The following is a 15,330-nucleotide window of genomic DNA, read 5'->3' on the forward strand; positions in this document are numbered from 1 at the left end:
CTCTAGACTCACCAATTGTTAACATGTTGCCTTCTTTCCTTTACTTTGTTTTATGTATACCTTTATGAACAATTTTTTTTAATGCAACATTTGCACATAAACTGTAAGAATCACAACACTTCACCCCTCCATACTTTAGGGTGCATCTTCAAAAAAGAAGGATATTCTTCTACAAAATTATAGTGCATAGTTATAAAGGGAAGTACTCAGATTTTTCTTTCCTGTGTAGGGGAAACCAGTCCCTCCCTACTGTGTGTTTCTCCCCATGAGTCTCCTTTGCGACTCACATGAAACACTTCATTTCTGACACTTCTGGTCGAACATGAGGCCGACAGCAGTCAGTCCTCTCTGACACCAGCTGGATGTTGATATTCAGTCGCTCAGTCGTGTCCAACTCTTTGTGACCCCACAGTCAGTCCTCTCTGACACCAGCTGGACGTTGTTATTCAGTTACTCAGTTGTGTCCAACTCTGCTACTTTGTGACCCCATTGACTGCAACACACAAGGCTTCCCTATCCATCACCATCTCCTGGAGCTTGCTCAAATTCATGTCCATTGAGTCGGTGATGTCATCCAACCATCTCATCCTCTGTCATCCCTGCCTTCAGCTGGACAACCTACACTTTAGTTCAATCCTGACGCTACCCAGAGGCAGCATCAGATTCCCTGAGTTAAGTCCCACAAGACTGCCCACCCCCCGCCGCCCTGCCCTGCTATAGATGCTAGTCGCAAGCCCAGATTGTCACCCATGCTTCTGACCAACTGACTGTACATCAGAGGTTCTAATGACCCCTCCTTAGGTTTGATTACTAGTCTAGAGCAGCTCACAGGACTCAAGGTATCACCTAATGTTTACCAGCTTACTGAAGGATTTGATAAAGGATACAATGAACAGCTAAATGAAGAGGGACATGTGAGAGGTCCTAAGTAGGAATGTCTGTTCTTGCGGATTTGGGAGTATCACCCTCCCATTGTGGATGTCTTCACCGGCCTGGAGGCTCTTCAAGTCCCATACTTTGGGGATTTTGTGGAGGCTTCCTCAAGTGGTGTGCACATGTGTGCTAAGTCATTTCAGTCAAAGGGACTCTTTGTGACCCTGTGGCCCGTGTGACCCTATGCTATGGCCCGTAGCCCACCAGTCTCCTCTGTCTATGACATTCTCCAGACAAGAATACTGGAGTGGGCTGCCATGCCCTTCTCCAGGGGTTCTTCCCGACCCAGGATTGAACCTGCATCTCTTAACATCTCCTGCATTGGCAGGTAGGTTCTTTATCACTAGTGCCACCTGGGAAGCCCTCCTCAATTATTTGTGACCAGTTAATAACTCCATGTCCAACCCCTCTCTGCTCTCTGGAGGATGGGGGAAGAGGTTGGAAACGCTAATCTTCTAATTGTGACTTGGTCTTTCTGGTGACCAGTTTATCCAGGAGCCCACTTGGAGTCACCTCCTCAGAACAAAAGGTTTTCCTCATGCTCTGATCACTTAGGAATTTATAAGGATTTTAGGAGCTTTGTGCTGGGAACCAAGGGCAGAGACTAATGCATTTATTTCTTATTCACAATAATGGATGCATGAATTTTTTTTCAACATGTTATATAATCCACAAAAGGTGCTCAAATTAGCTCAAATTTACCCAGTGGGGGACCTTTCAAGATGGTTCCAGAGGTGCTGTGAATGTAATGGATATAAATTTAACTCAAAAGTTAGGGGCACTGTGGCCAGTGTAGCACGTCAAAGTTCCAAGATTGGGATTTCTCTGAAGGTTTCAAGTTCTCCATTTTAAAATGGGGATGGTGATGTTAATACTTATGATAAAGGTACTCTATCAAACATATTGTGTGCATTTTCTCATTTAATTTTAGCCACTGCTGTTATCCCAATGGGCTCCCCAGGTGGCACTAGTGGTAAAGAACCCGCCTACCAATGGAGGAGACATAGGGGATGTGGGTTCGATTCCTGGGTTGGGAAGATCCTCTGGAGGAGGGCATGGCAACCCACTCCAGTATTCTTGCCTGGAGAATCCCATGGACAGAGGAGCCTGGCGGGCTACAGTCCAAAGGATTGCAAAGAGTTGGACACTACTGAAGCGACTTAGCATGGCATATAGCATATTATCCCAATTATATATAGATGAATCCAGGGGGATTAAGGGAGACCAAGAGGTCCAAGGTCACACAGTGACTAAATGAGGGCACCACATTTTTAAACCCAAAGCCTGTGGCGTTCACTGCTGTGCTAATAATGTAGCCTAAGTGTAGATGCATTAATCTCATCTAGGACAGACTTGCAGGGGGAAACATCAGCTTGGCAAAGATAAAGAGGATTTACTTCTTCACCATTCTTCTCAAAATTATTTTCAGAAACTTGTTGATGGGCCAGTCAGACTCCAATTGCCTAAATAAAAATAGACCAGAAGTTCTTTAATGTGTTTAAGGAAGTTAAGGAAAATTAAGTATTATTTAAAAATTATATAGATTTATTTTAAAAGGAATATAACATTCAGAAAAGTTAAAATTCATGGAAAAGATTACCTGCATCTCACACTTAGTTTTGCCGATTACTTTGGACATTTTTGTGTTTCTTTTTAAAAATATTTTTTTAATTCATCTAGTCTTTAGATATTTTCATAGTATCTCTTAAAATGTTGTCTCCTGCTTCCTGGAGTAGGAAGTGGCAACCCGATCCAGTATTCTTGCCTGGAAGATTCCATGGGCAGAGAAGCCTGGTGGGCTGCAGTCCATGTGGTCGCAAAGAGTCAGACACAAACTGAGCATGTGAACGCGTGCACACCCCCCCCACACACAAGAAAGCATATGTACAAGCCTTTGTATGGATATATGCTATCTTTTCTCTTAGATAAACACCTAGAAGTGAAATGGTTGGATTGAGTGGCAGGTGTATACTTAACCTATTAAGAAATTATCAAATCGTTTCAGAGTGGTTGTGCCATTTTATATTCCCATCAGCAATATCTGAGAGTTCAGTTTCCTCCACAGGAACCAACATTTGGCTGCTAATCCATAGTATCTGAACTATTGACTTGTATGAAGTACAAGGAGACTTTTGTAATAATCTGATTAATTTAAGCTGTGTAGACCACTCAAAACTGGATTCAGATTTAAAAATCAACTTTGAGGTTCACACAGTCCAAATTTACTGAGAAAAGCAATTGAATAAATGCGATCATTATCACAGAATCCGCTCCATCAGTGTGGTTAACATCTTTTTATACAGGGATCAGAAGCTGTTACCCTGTCATTCTCAATGCTTATAAAGTCTGTGACTCCACCCCCACCTCCCACCAACCCTGTTTTGGGATCAGAATCTCCCCTGAGACACCATAAACTTCTAGTGTGGGTATGAATCAAAGGGAGGTTGTCAAATGTACAGATTTCTGGCCACCTTTCCCTGGATTCTGACTCAGTGATCCGGGTGTGGGCCTAGGAATCTGCATTTTCATAAGGACTGGAATTGAGTCTGTCGGGTACACTTTGTTATATCCCGCTGTTGTAATTTCACCACTTGTTTGCAATATAGTGGTATTATTATAAGCATTTTCAAGTGTAAGGTACTGTTCCAAGTGAGGTTTCTGATCAGTAGCCCAATCAGTATACGCCTCCTTATGGTTTATTTTCACTTTCTGCATTTTTGGATTGTTCATACATTATAACTAGACTGACTCTGGCCAGGATGAAGATCATTTCAACTCTTACCTTCCTTTCTGCTCTTTTTTTAAAAAACAAACAAACAAACAAACCAAAACCAGTAAGCCAGAACAATAAGGGCTTCCCTGGTGGCTCAGATGGTAAAGAATCTGCCTGCAATGTGGGAGACCTGGGTCCAATCCCTGAGTTGGGAAGGTCCCTTGGAGAAGGGCATGGCAACCCACTTCAGTATTCTGGCCTGGAGAATCACCATGGACAGAGGACCCGGCAGGCTACAGTCTGTAGGGTTACAAAGAGTCGGACACAACTGAACGACTAAGCACACACAAGCCAGAATCCATGATAAAATGTATGGGAGTAAAGTAATATTTTCATGTGAGATAAACCTTTTTTTCCCCAGATTAACTATTTATCCCCTTAAGAGCTTTTATGCTGATTTCACTCACTTTAATAGTGCAGTCACTATCAAATATACTGTTGGAATGTTTGTTTCTGTTAACCATACAGTGAAATTTAAATAAAACTTTGCTTTTCTCTTTACAATTTACTCTGCTTAGAACTATTTTGGTGGAAAACTCTCTGCTCAAGGGAAAATGCCTTGGATTGAATATAATCATGAAAAAGTTTCCGGGACAGAATTCATAATTGACTTTCTGGAAGAGAAACTTGGAGTGAATTTAAACAAAAACCTTGGTCCTCATGAACGAGCCATCTCCAGGGCAGTGACTAAGATGGTGGAGGAGCATTTCTACTGGTGAGTTCCCCCCGGTGCCTGGGCGGGTGTCCAGGGCATGTCCCCATCATTTGAAGCAAGCCAAGTTGTTTCACATTTCAGCTCCCCCTCCCCCACTGCTGCACCTTTCCCAAAGTGTTCTACATAATGACTGACTTAGGGGTCAAAACTATAACTGTTAAGTCTCTAGGTATCTAGAGCAGAATTGACATTTTCTGTTGAGGCTCAGCTAGTACATATGTTAGGCTTTTTGAACTACATTTGTCTGTGGCAACTACTTAATTCTGCAGTTTCAGCGCAAAAGCAGCCATAGATGATACACACATGAATAAGCATCACTGTGTTTAAATAAAACAACAAAAGCACTGACATTTGAATTTCATTTAGTATAAAATACTGTTCTTTTGATTTTTTTTCCCCCCTCAACCATTTACAAATATGAAAACTTCTTAGCCCATGGGCTATAGTTCCTTACTCACAATCTAGGTCACTGAAATGAGGGAGATAGACTGGGCTTTTTACAAATATAAACTGCTGAATTAATGTTGCATCAGATAGTCAGAGGAGGGAACGGAAGACTAAGGCAGATAGAAGTCTCAGGTGAAATAAATTATGCAAGCTTTGTCAGAGTATTGTCAGTTTTCCCTGTATGACAAGAGCTTCTCCATGATCCAGAAGTAAAGCTTACTACTGTTTTCTGAGTACCTTTGCCTTGATTGGCTGACTCCTAGCTTGTACTTTGTCCTGATTGACTGATTCCTAGCTTGTACTTTGCCCTGATTGGCTGACTCCTAGCTTGTACTTTGCCCTGATTGGCTGACTTCCAGCCCATATTCCCTGAGTTTGAAGCATTGCAGACACTGTGTGGGTTAAGTGCCCGTTTTGCAGATGGTATGCTGCTGTGACATTGCGTGAGTTAGGCAGACTTGGTTCTTCTTGCTTTACAATCTCATTGAAATATGGGTTTTTTTTTTCATTTATCTTCTGGAGTTTTAGCCTTTCTGTACACTCCCAATAAGTAAGAAATATTTTTTCCCTGATTTCTGCACTTTATCTTGTTCCAAAGATTTAATAAAGAATTACAGAGTCCACTTTTTGGGGGCATTAATTGTTACTCCTAGGTCATTGCTCACTGAGTAGCTTTCACCTCTTTCACTGAAAGATACACTCAGTGTGGGGTTGATTGTAGAAAGTTCTTTGCCATCACATTCCTATTTCATACATTCAGCTCTTTCTAAATGGAAAACTTGTCTCTTGAATTTTGTGACCTTCTGCTTTTTTTCTTTTTCTTTTTCCACTTTCAGTTCTTGCCCACTTTATTCCAGGACTAACCTGAAGCATCACTTTCTTCGCTTTCTCATTGCAGAGATGAAGGGGGTGGGAGAAAGGAGGGAGTCAGGCAGGGATGCAGATCAGGGTGGGAATGATCACAGACTCAGTGTGGTCTGTTCCTTATAATACTTATGGAGAACTGCTGGGGTTGCAGTGTGGACCAAAATGCATGAGTGCAGGTGACATGCTTAGCCTCAGGGAGAAGCCCTTGGGGGACAGAGTCATCTCACTTGCTCGCCCAGGGTTACAGGTCCTGCTCTGCAGTGATCAGGAAAATGAAGAACCAGCATGGGGCCACCCAGGCTTTCTGTACTTTTACCTTGCTGAGCCGCCCCACCCCCCCACCCCCAAGTGCTACTTCATTTGATGGATGGGCCAATTAATATGGAGAGCTAGCACTTTTTCAGCTGCTTGAAAAGCTGAAAGCCTTACAGTTAAGTTGGTACTTTTGCGACACTCTTTGATTTCTGTGTGTGCTATGTGTGCGTGCATAAAATTTATATTCGGCTTAGAAAGACTTTGATCCAGCAAGATTTCCAAGTACCACCTGTCACTGCTTCTTGTTCTGGGTATTAGTTACGTGTTATATATGTTTACTCCCTGATAGAAGTTCATCTTCTCTTCTTCCCTTCTCTTCTTTTCCTACTGATGTGATGAGGGGGCAGGGTGTGGTGGGGAGGGCTGGGAGGGAGCCTTGGGAGATGGTACTCCAGTGGGTGAGGATCTTAATTTTACAGATCACAAACCCCCAAGTGCTTGGGAAGTTGCAAAGGTCATATGTAGATTCTTCTATTTTTAATTAAAAAATAGTAATTTTTAATTAGTACTTTAATTTTTTTTTAAATTTTTTGACTGTGCTGGGTCTTTGTTGCTGTGTGGGTTTTTCTCTAGTTGTTAGCGGGGGCTACTCTCTAGTTGTGGTGTGTGGGCTTCTCATTGTGGTGGCTTCTCTTGTTGTGGCGCACGGGCTCTAGGTTGCAAGGGCTTCAGTAGTTGCAGCATGTGGACTCAGTAGTTGCAGTTCCCAGGCTCCAGAGCATAGGCTCAATAGTTGTGGCACATGGGCTTAGTTGCTCTGTGGCATGTGGGATCTTCCCGGATCAAGAATCAAACCCGTGTCTCCTGCACTGGCAGGTGGACTCTTTACCACTGAGCCACCAGGAAAGCTCTTAATTAGTATTTTTAAATTAAAGTGCAAATAGCTTACTTTTGGAGGTTAGCTACTGTTTCTCATTTGTGACTCCTCAAGGGTTAATTTGAGAAATGAATAGTGAAGGTGGGAGGTCAAGTCTTGATTGAGATACAAATATCCAGTGACCTTTCAAGAAAAAAAAAATCCTAGTTCCTCCAATTACTTTTAGTCTTCAGTGCTGCTGCTGCTGCTAAGTCGCTTCAGTCGTGTCCGACTCTGTGCGACCCCATAGACGGCAGCCCACCAGGCTCCGCCGTCCCTGGGATTCTCCAGGCAAGAATACTGGAGTGGGTTGCCATTTCCTTCTCCAGTGCATGAAAGGGAAAAGTGAAAGTGAAGTCGCTCAGTCGTGTCTGACTCTTAGCGACCCCATGGACTGCAGCCTACCAGGCTCCTCCATCCATGGGATTTTCCAGGCAAGAGTACTGGAGTGGGGTGCCATTGCCTTCTCCGTAGTCTTCAGTAGCAAAAGGAAAAACAAACTTTCTCTGTTTCTTTAAGTTTCCAAACCTTTAGCTAACTTCTTGCTTTGGGGAGATTCTGAAGAGTTTTTCTTGAGAGCTCTAAATCCCAACACCCACCCCCTCTACCCCACGCGATCCATGGTAAGAAAATGCATGCCTGTGGAAACCGAGGGCCAGCATAGGGAACTGACCACAGTATGTAGGAAAATATTACAAGTATGAGCTTTCCATGAGAGCTTGTTGAATTTTGACCATCGATGAGCTCTAAGGTTGTGTTTATACTTACAGAAGTGTAAGAGGGAGAATTAATTATTTGACTCAATTGATTCAGTTATCTGGAGTTTTCAGATATGTCTGTCTTGGTCTGAAACTTTAAAAATACTCTATTTCAGATATGATTTTCTGAAAAGCAAAGACTCCTATCATTATATAATGTAAACATATCTAACATCATATGATTCTGAAGCTCTGAATTAGATCTGTACAAAAAGCACACTCAGCTATAAAGTGGTTTTTTCTTGCACTTGAAATCCATACAATTATATCCCACTTGCAATATAAATGCTATTATTGAAGATGAAGGAGACAGGTTTTTTTATCCCCTTTATTTCACTGGATGCTAAAGTTAAATGCAGGGAAGCCTGAATGAAGCAAAGTCTGAGAGACTTGGGGTCAGATTACTGGAATGAAATTGTTTTGATAACAGATGCTGTAGCGGCTTCTAGGTGACGTACTGTCCCCTTGTGGACACTACTGAGTGTCGTGTGTGTGTGTGTGTGTGTGTGTGTGTGTGTGTGTTAGCAGCTCAGTTGTGTCTCTTTGCAACCCCATGGACTGTAGCCTGCCAGGCTCCTCTGTTCATGGAATTCTCCAGGCAAGAGTACTGGAGTGGGTTGCCATTTCCTTCTCCAGGGGATCTTCCCAACCCAGGCAATGAACCTGGGTCTCCCATATTGCGGGCAGATTCTTTACCTTCTGAGTCACCAGGAGTGTCTTAAGCTGTTCTAGTCTCAGCGGTGTCGGGTACCATTGTCAAACTCCCTATAGTCATAACAGTTTCACCAATAAAAATATAGATGTTAGAAAAGAGGATTCAAATCACTTCTAGGTTGGCTATAGTTAAATTTTTTTTGATGTGGACTATTCTTTAAAGTCTTTATTGAATTTTTTGCAATATTGTTTCTATTTTATGTTTTGCTGTTTTTTTTTCCCTTGAGGCATGTGGTATCTTAGTTCCCTGACCAGTGATCACCCTGCACCCCATGAATTGGAAGGTCAAGTTTTAACCACTGGACTGCCAAAGAAGTCCCTTTTTTTTAAATTTTGGGTTTGGCTTTTGGTGAGTGGGAGAGATGGGATGCTTTAATAAAAGGACTTACCAGAGATTTTCTCTAAAAGCTAGGAGACTCTCTCCTTGATTACAACTTGATTGAAGTGGTCCCCTCTCCTTTCTTTTTTGTATCCCTCCCCCCAGTTTGAGCTATAGTGAGGGCCCCATTCAGAGAGGCATTTCTAATCCTGTGAAAGTTGGTGAAATTACAGAAGCATATCATATGCTCCAACACCCTAGAGCATCTGGAGTACAAGTAAAAGGTGGCAAGGAGGTAGTAGCATGACCAGGAAAAGGGCCTTCTCATGGTTGGAAAGGCCACATGCTAAGATTCATTCGGCAAACAGTAGGTTTGCAGTTTCTCCCATATGTGCTAATAGTCATTTCGGCCACAGCCCAGGCTTCATGGGAGGTTATAGTGAGAGATATCCTTATTAAAGCATCAGAGATCTACTTTCTTTCCTTCCTAGCTCCTTTAAAAATGTTTCAGCAGGGTTTAGTCTTCAGTTCTAAGATCATCGATAGTGGAGGAAAAAAACAAACCTCTTTGAGATCATTTTGTCGGAGAGACCAGATATATCAGTTGTGATATATTAAAAAAAAATGAGTATCAACTTCCTGACAGAGGCTCTCAGAATGAGAAATTATTTTAATTGCTCAGCCTGCCAGTCTCCAAATTGGCCCTCCCCATCCTCTCTGGTTTATAATTCACAATTCCCTGGGTAGTGGCCTCTTCCCAGCAGAGAGTGAAGAGGCAGATCCCAGAAGGAGAATGGGAGCAGCCCTTTCTTCCTCATTCTCCACAGGCCTCTCTCTTTCCGTTTTCCTTCGTAAATATTGTCAGCCTTTAGAAACACCACTTTGCAGCAGCTGGCTCAGAACTTTTCATGCAGTCAACAATTCATCCTTTCAGCCGAGTTCCAGGATGTGTGACCACTAGGGGCTGGATGTCGGGGGAAACATGGTGCCTGTCCTCAGTTGGCTCACAAGGGAGGGCGCCGTCCAGCCTGCATAGCCAAGCAGCGCTGGGGGAGAGTCTGAAGAGCACCTGCTGGAACGATGTGATGCAGGCTTCCGGAGGAGATGATGTCAAACAGAATCTAGGGCCAGTCAGAGTGGTGGGGGAAGGGATCGGATGAGAGGGTAAGATGAGGATGTCAGGCAGAGGGGGCAGCAGTCTGCAGAAGTTTAGAGGCAAGAAGGAGGCAGTCGGGGAGGCATGTATAATTCTGTGTGGAGGCAGTGCCAGTTTTGGGGTCAGGCTGTGGCGGAGTGGGGGGAGGTTGGGATGGAGGAGGCTGAGGTGCCAGGTGAAGCAGCTATGGGGAGCGAAAGCATGACTCTGAGAAGCAGTCTGATACCATGGAATTTGTGCTTTAGGAAGCTTTTTGTGGCTGACTAGGGGAAAATGGATTTCTAGAAGTCCTTGAGGGGCCGTTGGGAGACCTGTGAGGAGGCCACCGTCCTCAAGGTTGGGCAGTGATGCAGCCTGAATGACAGTGTCAGTCGAATTGGTGACAAAGCCGCAGGGTGACTGGCTGTCAGGAGTGAGGGGTGGGGAGTGGTGAAGAGGACTTCCCGGCATTCCTTCTTGTTTCGGTGCAGAGTAGCAGATTTGCGAGGAAGAAAGAGGACGAATCCAACTTTGGAAATGTTGGTTTGAGTGCCTGCAGATCTCAGTGTATACTCAGTGTGTCTCAGTGTATCTGCAGATCTCAAGACAGAGGTCTTGTGGGCTGTGATATGGAGTTGGGAGTCCTCACTTTGAAATCATGAATATGAAACATAGATCACCCAACGAATGAGGTATAAGAAGGTAGAAGGGATAAAGATAAAAGTCTTGGCAACATGTAAGAGGTGAGAGGAAAAGTGGTAGAGACGTAAGCCAAGGGAGAATTCTAAGAAAGAGGCTGATAGTGTTGGATGCTGCAAAGAGTTCAAGAAAGATAAAGATGAAAATAAAATGTATTTGAACTTTGCAACAAGAAGGGATTGTTGACTTGGACGAGAGTGGTTTCGGTGGAATGGTGGGTGTGGAAGTCCCTTTCACATGGAGATGTTCAGGAAGCTTTCATGTGGGAGGGTGTGGACTTGTAGTTGTCAGGATATGGCAGCGTGTGTGAGGGATGTCTTTGATCTGTAGAAATTGACTTAGGGACCCTTGAAGTGAGCATTTTCATTGACATTGCACTCTATATTTACTTCACAGGACTTGGCCATAGAAGAGCCTGCCTGGCCCTCATTTGCTTCTCTTCCCTGATACTGGTCTACAGTTTTGGGCACAGGGAGAGAAGGAGAGGAAGGATAATGAGAGCAGGGTGGGGAAGAGAAGGGAAGAAAGCCAACGTCTGAGGTTACTTTCAGCTGCCACATTCTGAATCAACCCAGTGTTTCTCCTGTGCCCTGCATCTAAGCTGCTAAAGCAGGTAGAGAACCTTACACCATCGCCTGGGGCTGGGGATGGTGTGTGTTTCTCTTCCCTGCTCAGCTGTGTGGCCCAGACAACAGCCGCCTCTTCTGTCCCTACGGCTCCTCTAACTCATTAGTCTTCTCAGACTCTCTTCCCACTGCTGCGCCCTCATCTTCTGCGCATGCCCTCATTTCCTGCTCTCAGAGGAGACCGAGTTCGTGGGGCGGAAACTTGGAACCTCCTTGCAGCCCCTCATTTCTCTGTCTCACAGAGAGTGGTGTCCCTACTTCTCTCCATGCTGGCCCTTCCAGCCTGGCCTTCTAGTCTTCTCACTTACCTTTGAAATAGGCTTCCCCCGAACCACTCCTTTTCCTAGAAACTTTCTTAGGCACCCTCAGTTCCTCTCACATCTTTGAAACTGCCACCGCCATGCCCCTGCCTGTAGAACCTAAACCTTTGGGATCCTCCCTTGCAGGTCTTATGGAACTTTCAAATGCAACAGGTCAACTCATCTTTCATCACCTAAATCTGTCCACTTCGTGTATGCCGGGGCTGGTTACCATCCACTCCAACCATCAGCCTGGGAGATGGTGTCCTCTATCATTTCTCTACTTCCACTCCTTTCCTCACTTTGCCACACATCTGATTATGTGTCTCGTCTGCTTAAAACCTTTTGGTGGCTAAACTGGGCTTTCAAAATAAGTCTTAGTCCCTTTGTAGCAGGCACATCTTGACCCAATCCTTGCTCGTCCTTCTGGCTTCAATGCTTCCAGGCTCCCTCAGGCATCCCAGGCCCCACCTGCCCATCCTGAAGTTCTTGCCGTTCATGAAGCAGCTGGGACTCTTCATGCACACGCCTCTGCTTCTGCTGTACCTGGTGAACTGCTGCTCATTCTTCTACATCAGTTGTGCTTGTGATCAAACCCATGTGATTTGTCTACAAAGAATGAATTCTTTTTCACACCAATCTATCTGTTTAGAGCCACCCCAGTCCTCATTTTTACACTTTAGATGCTTCCTGGATGCTATTATTACCTGGTCATGCTTAACTTAGGGTAATTTAGTTTTATTTTCAGATCACTGACTTCCAGAATAATCAAGGATGGAATTGGCCTTTTTACTGTGAATTTAGGTCTAGTATAGTTATTACTAGAATCAAAGTGCTGATTAGTGGAATATGAAAAGTGACACCCTAATAATTGCAGGTATAAAAAGAACTAGAAAAGCATTTTATTTGCACATTTATAAAAAAAATGCAAGAATAAATTAAATCTTTTATACCAGAAGTTTTATTGACTCTCTACATATTAATTAGTTATCATTGCAGTGTACTTTTTCCTCTTTTCAGTCAAAATTTCTTGCCTCCTCAATACTTTATTTTGAGATCCTTACTAAAAGGGGTGCACAAATCTTTCTAACAAGATTTGTAAGCATCTTTTTAAAAGCTAATAAAAAAGAGTTATAGTTGTGGAATAGAGTATGTTGAAATTGGTTGTATGTAGAGTATGTTGAAACTGAGACTTTTCAGTAAAAATCAGGAAGACTTTAAAAAATTAGAGAAATCTGTTTTTTCCCCTTTGTTTTCATACTTTAAAGAATAGAACTGTATAAAATGATCAAAATATCAGGGTCTTATTTTCTGCTTTTGTTTCTTTTTCTTGAGATAGAAAGTAGCTACAATTAGCTATCATCCCGTGTGTTCTCTCTGTAAAAAGTATTTTCACTGCTCTGATGTTTTCCAAGTGACCATTACTGCTGTATCAACCAGCAGTGGGAGATGACTCCAGTACAGCTTTTATTGCTCACTGTGAGGAAGAGCTAAAATATCTTCTGTCTCTACACCCACAGCTATATTTTTCTTAGCCTCCAGTAGGAAAACCTTTTAATGTCTATCTACCAACACTATGAACCATAAAAACAGTCTGGTGATCACCCCAGGTTCAGAGAACAAAATCAGCAAAGGCCTGAGTATTGCAGCCAGCACACCACACGAGCAGCTGTTAACCGCTTAGCTGTCCACACCGATCACACAGGAGCTTCTGGACTTCTTGCTACAACCATCACCTAGTTGGGGAGAATGATCCAACCAAGTTCCTTTGGTATTTCTATTCACTCTAGGGTCCTGGAGAACAAACTGAAGCAGAGAGCTGCCTTTCTGGAGAATGAATCATTTGTATACTATTTATAATTTATGTAGTTCATAGTAAAGATGGACAGCTACAACTATTCTGTGAAAGTGAAAGTGTTAGTTGCTTAGTTGTGTCTGACTATTTTTTGCAACCCCATGGACCGTAGCCCACCAGCCTCCTCTGTCCATGGAATTCTCCAGGCAAGAATACTGGAGTGGGTAGCCATTCCATTGTCCAGGGGATCTTCCCAGCCCAGAATCGAACCTGGGTCTCCTGCATTGCAGGCAGATTCTTTACCATCTGAGCCACCAGAGATTCTGTCAAAAAGGCAAAAAAATTTCTTTTTGGAAAAAAAATCCTTTTATATCAGGAAATATAAAATGTATACACAAAGTGTATAAAACAAAAAATGTGCAGCTTAATTAATCAAAATAGAGCATAAAAAAGAATGAAATAATGCCATTTGCAGGAACATGGATGGACCTAGGGATTATCATGCTAAGTAAAGTGAGCCAGACAAAGACAAGTACCATATGATATTGCTTATATGTGAAATCTAAAATAATGATACAAATGAATTTATTTACAAAGCAGAAATGGACTCACAGACATAGAAAACAAACTTATGATTACCATAGGTGGGGAGGGGGACAAATTAGGAGTTTGGGATAAAAATATATATACTACTATATGTAAAATAGATAATCAAAAAGGACCTACTATATAGCACAGGGAATTATATTCAATATCTTATAATTACCTATAATAAAAGAGAATGTAAAAAATAATATAAATATGTGTGTATATATATGTGTGTGTCTGAATCACTTTGCTGTACACCTGAAACTAGCACAATATTGTAAATCAACTATATTTCAATAAGAATTAAAAACAGAGCATAGACTTGTATAACCATAACTTTGATCAAAAAAGAATGAAACCAGTACCCCAGTCATGCCACCTCCTTCCCATTGCCACCCCCCCACCCACATAGATATTCACTGTCCTGCCTAAAACCCTTTTAAAGTGGGTTTCTACTTGTTTTCTGTGGGGCTGCCTGAGAGAGAGCAGAAGCACGCCCTTGGGAGGTTGGGGGTCTCCAGACAGGTTCAGAGGAGGCTTGGTGGATGGTAGCATGGCAAGCTATCTGACCCTAAGTCCAGGCATGGACTTGAGTCCATTGTAACATCTGCCATGCAGACTGCTCTTTGTAAAAGCTGCAGTGATTCAGTCCTCTAGCATGTGCTCAATTCCCAGCCCCTCCCTGGAAATTGACTCTGTGGACCTGCTATGTATCTAACGCACAGTAGTAACTTCTTTCCACACAATTCCAGGACCTTAGCTTATTGCCAGTGGGTGGACAATCTCAATGAGACCCGGAAGATGCTCTCTCTTAGTGGTGGCGGTCCCTTCAGTAACCTGCTGAGGTGGGTCGTGTGCCATATAACGAAAGGAATCGTGAAACGCGAGATGCATGGCCACGGCATTGGCCGCTTCTCCGAGGAGGAGATTTACATGCTGATGGAGAAGGACATGCGGTCTTTAGCAGGGCTTCTGGGTAACGTACCACACCTTCTATTTTGTATTTTCTGTCCTTACTTTTTGCATGATTAGTAAAGCACTGCTAGTTTACTGCTTTAAAGCTTTATTTTGGTTGATTTCTTTGCTTCTACATGTAGGTTGCAGTCCCACCTTTTAACCAAGTCCCCTAATTTTCAGGAACATGTGTCTGTCTTCTCAATCACTAGAGGGTGAGTGTTTCTAGTGTGGTGAGGCCCCTGGGTGAAGAGAACATAGAACGTGGCATAGCATTACTAACTGGCTGTAAGTGATGGTATTTCAGAATGTGTTGTGAGCCAAGGAGGAATTTGAGCAAGGAAGCTCTTCTATTTATAAATGGGTCAGGGTGAAAGGCTATTTATAGACACATCTGCTCGGAAGATTCGACTGGGTACTGTGACCTCCAGCTAAGAGAGATGCCAACCCAGCCCAAGTGAATGAGCGACATTTGACATTTTCTCACGTCTTTCATTCCCCTTTGTAATCAGAGTCCTCTTCTTACTAGCATGTTTG

The 15,330-nt window shown here is 43.1% G+C and overlaps 1 protein-coding gene across 11 annotated transcripts in view; it reads left to right on the plus strand.

The window, feature by feature from the left end:
- Positions 1 to 15,330, plus strand: part of FAXC (failed axon connections homolog, metaxin like GST domain containing) — a 319,499-nt gene that overhangs the window by 12,640 nt on the left and 291,529 nt on the right. For all 11 annotated transcript variants that reach the window (XR_014065129.1, XR_014065128.1, XM_081529160.1 and 8 more), the window contains 2 exons: positions 4,225 to 4,421; positions 14,592 to 14,815. Coding sequence is in view for 9 of the 11 variants with exons in the window: in XM_081529160.1 (XP_081385286.1) it covers positions 4,225 to 4,421; positions 14,592 to 14,815 (421 nt within the window). In the remaining 2 variants the exon portion in view is untranslated. The remainder of the gene's footprint in view (positions 1 to 4,224; positions 4,422 to 14,591; positions 14,816 to 15,330) is intronic.

The sequence above is a fragment of the Giraffa tippelskirchi genome, chromosome 9, assembly GCF_054371585.1.
Source record: "Giraffa tippelskirchi isolate mGirTip1 chromosome 9, T2T-mGirTip1v1.2.pri, whole genome shotgun sequence".
In the NCBI taxonomy this organism is placed as follows: domain Eukaryota; kingdom Metazoa; phylum Chordata; class Mammalia; order Artiodactyla; family Giraffidae; genus Giraffa; species Giraffa tippelskirchi.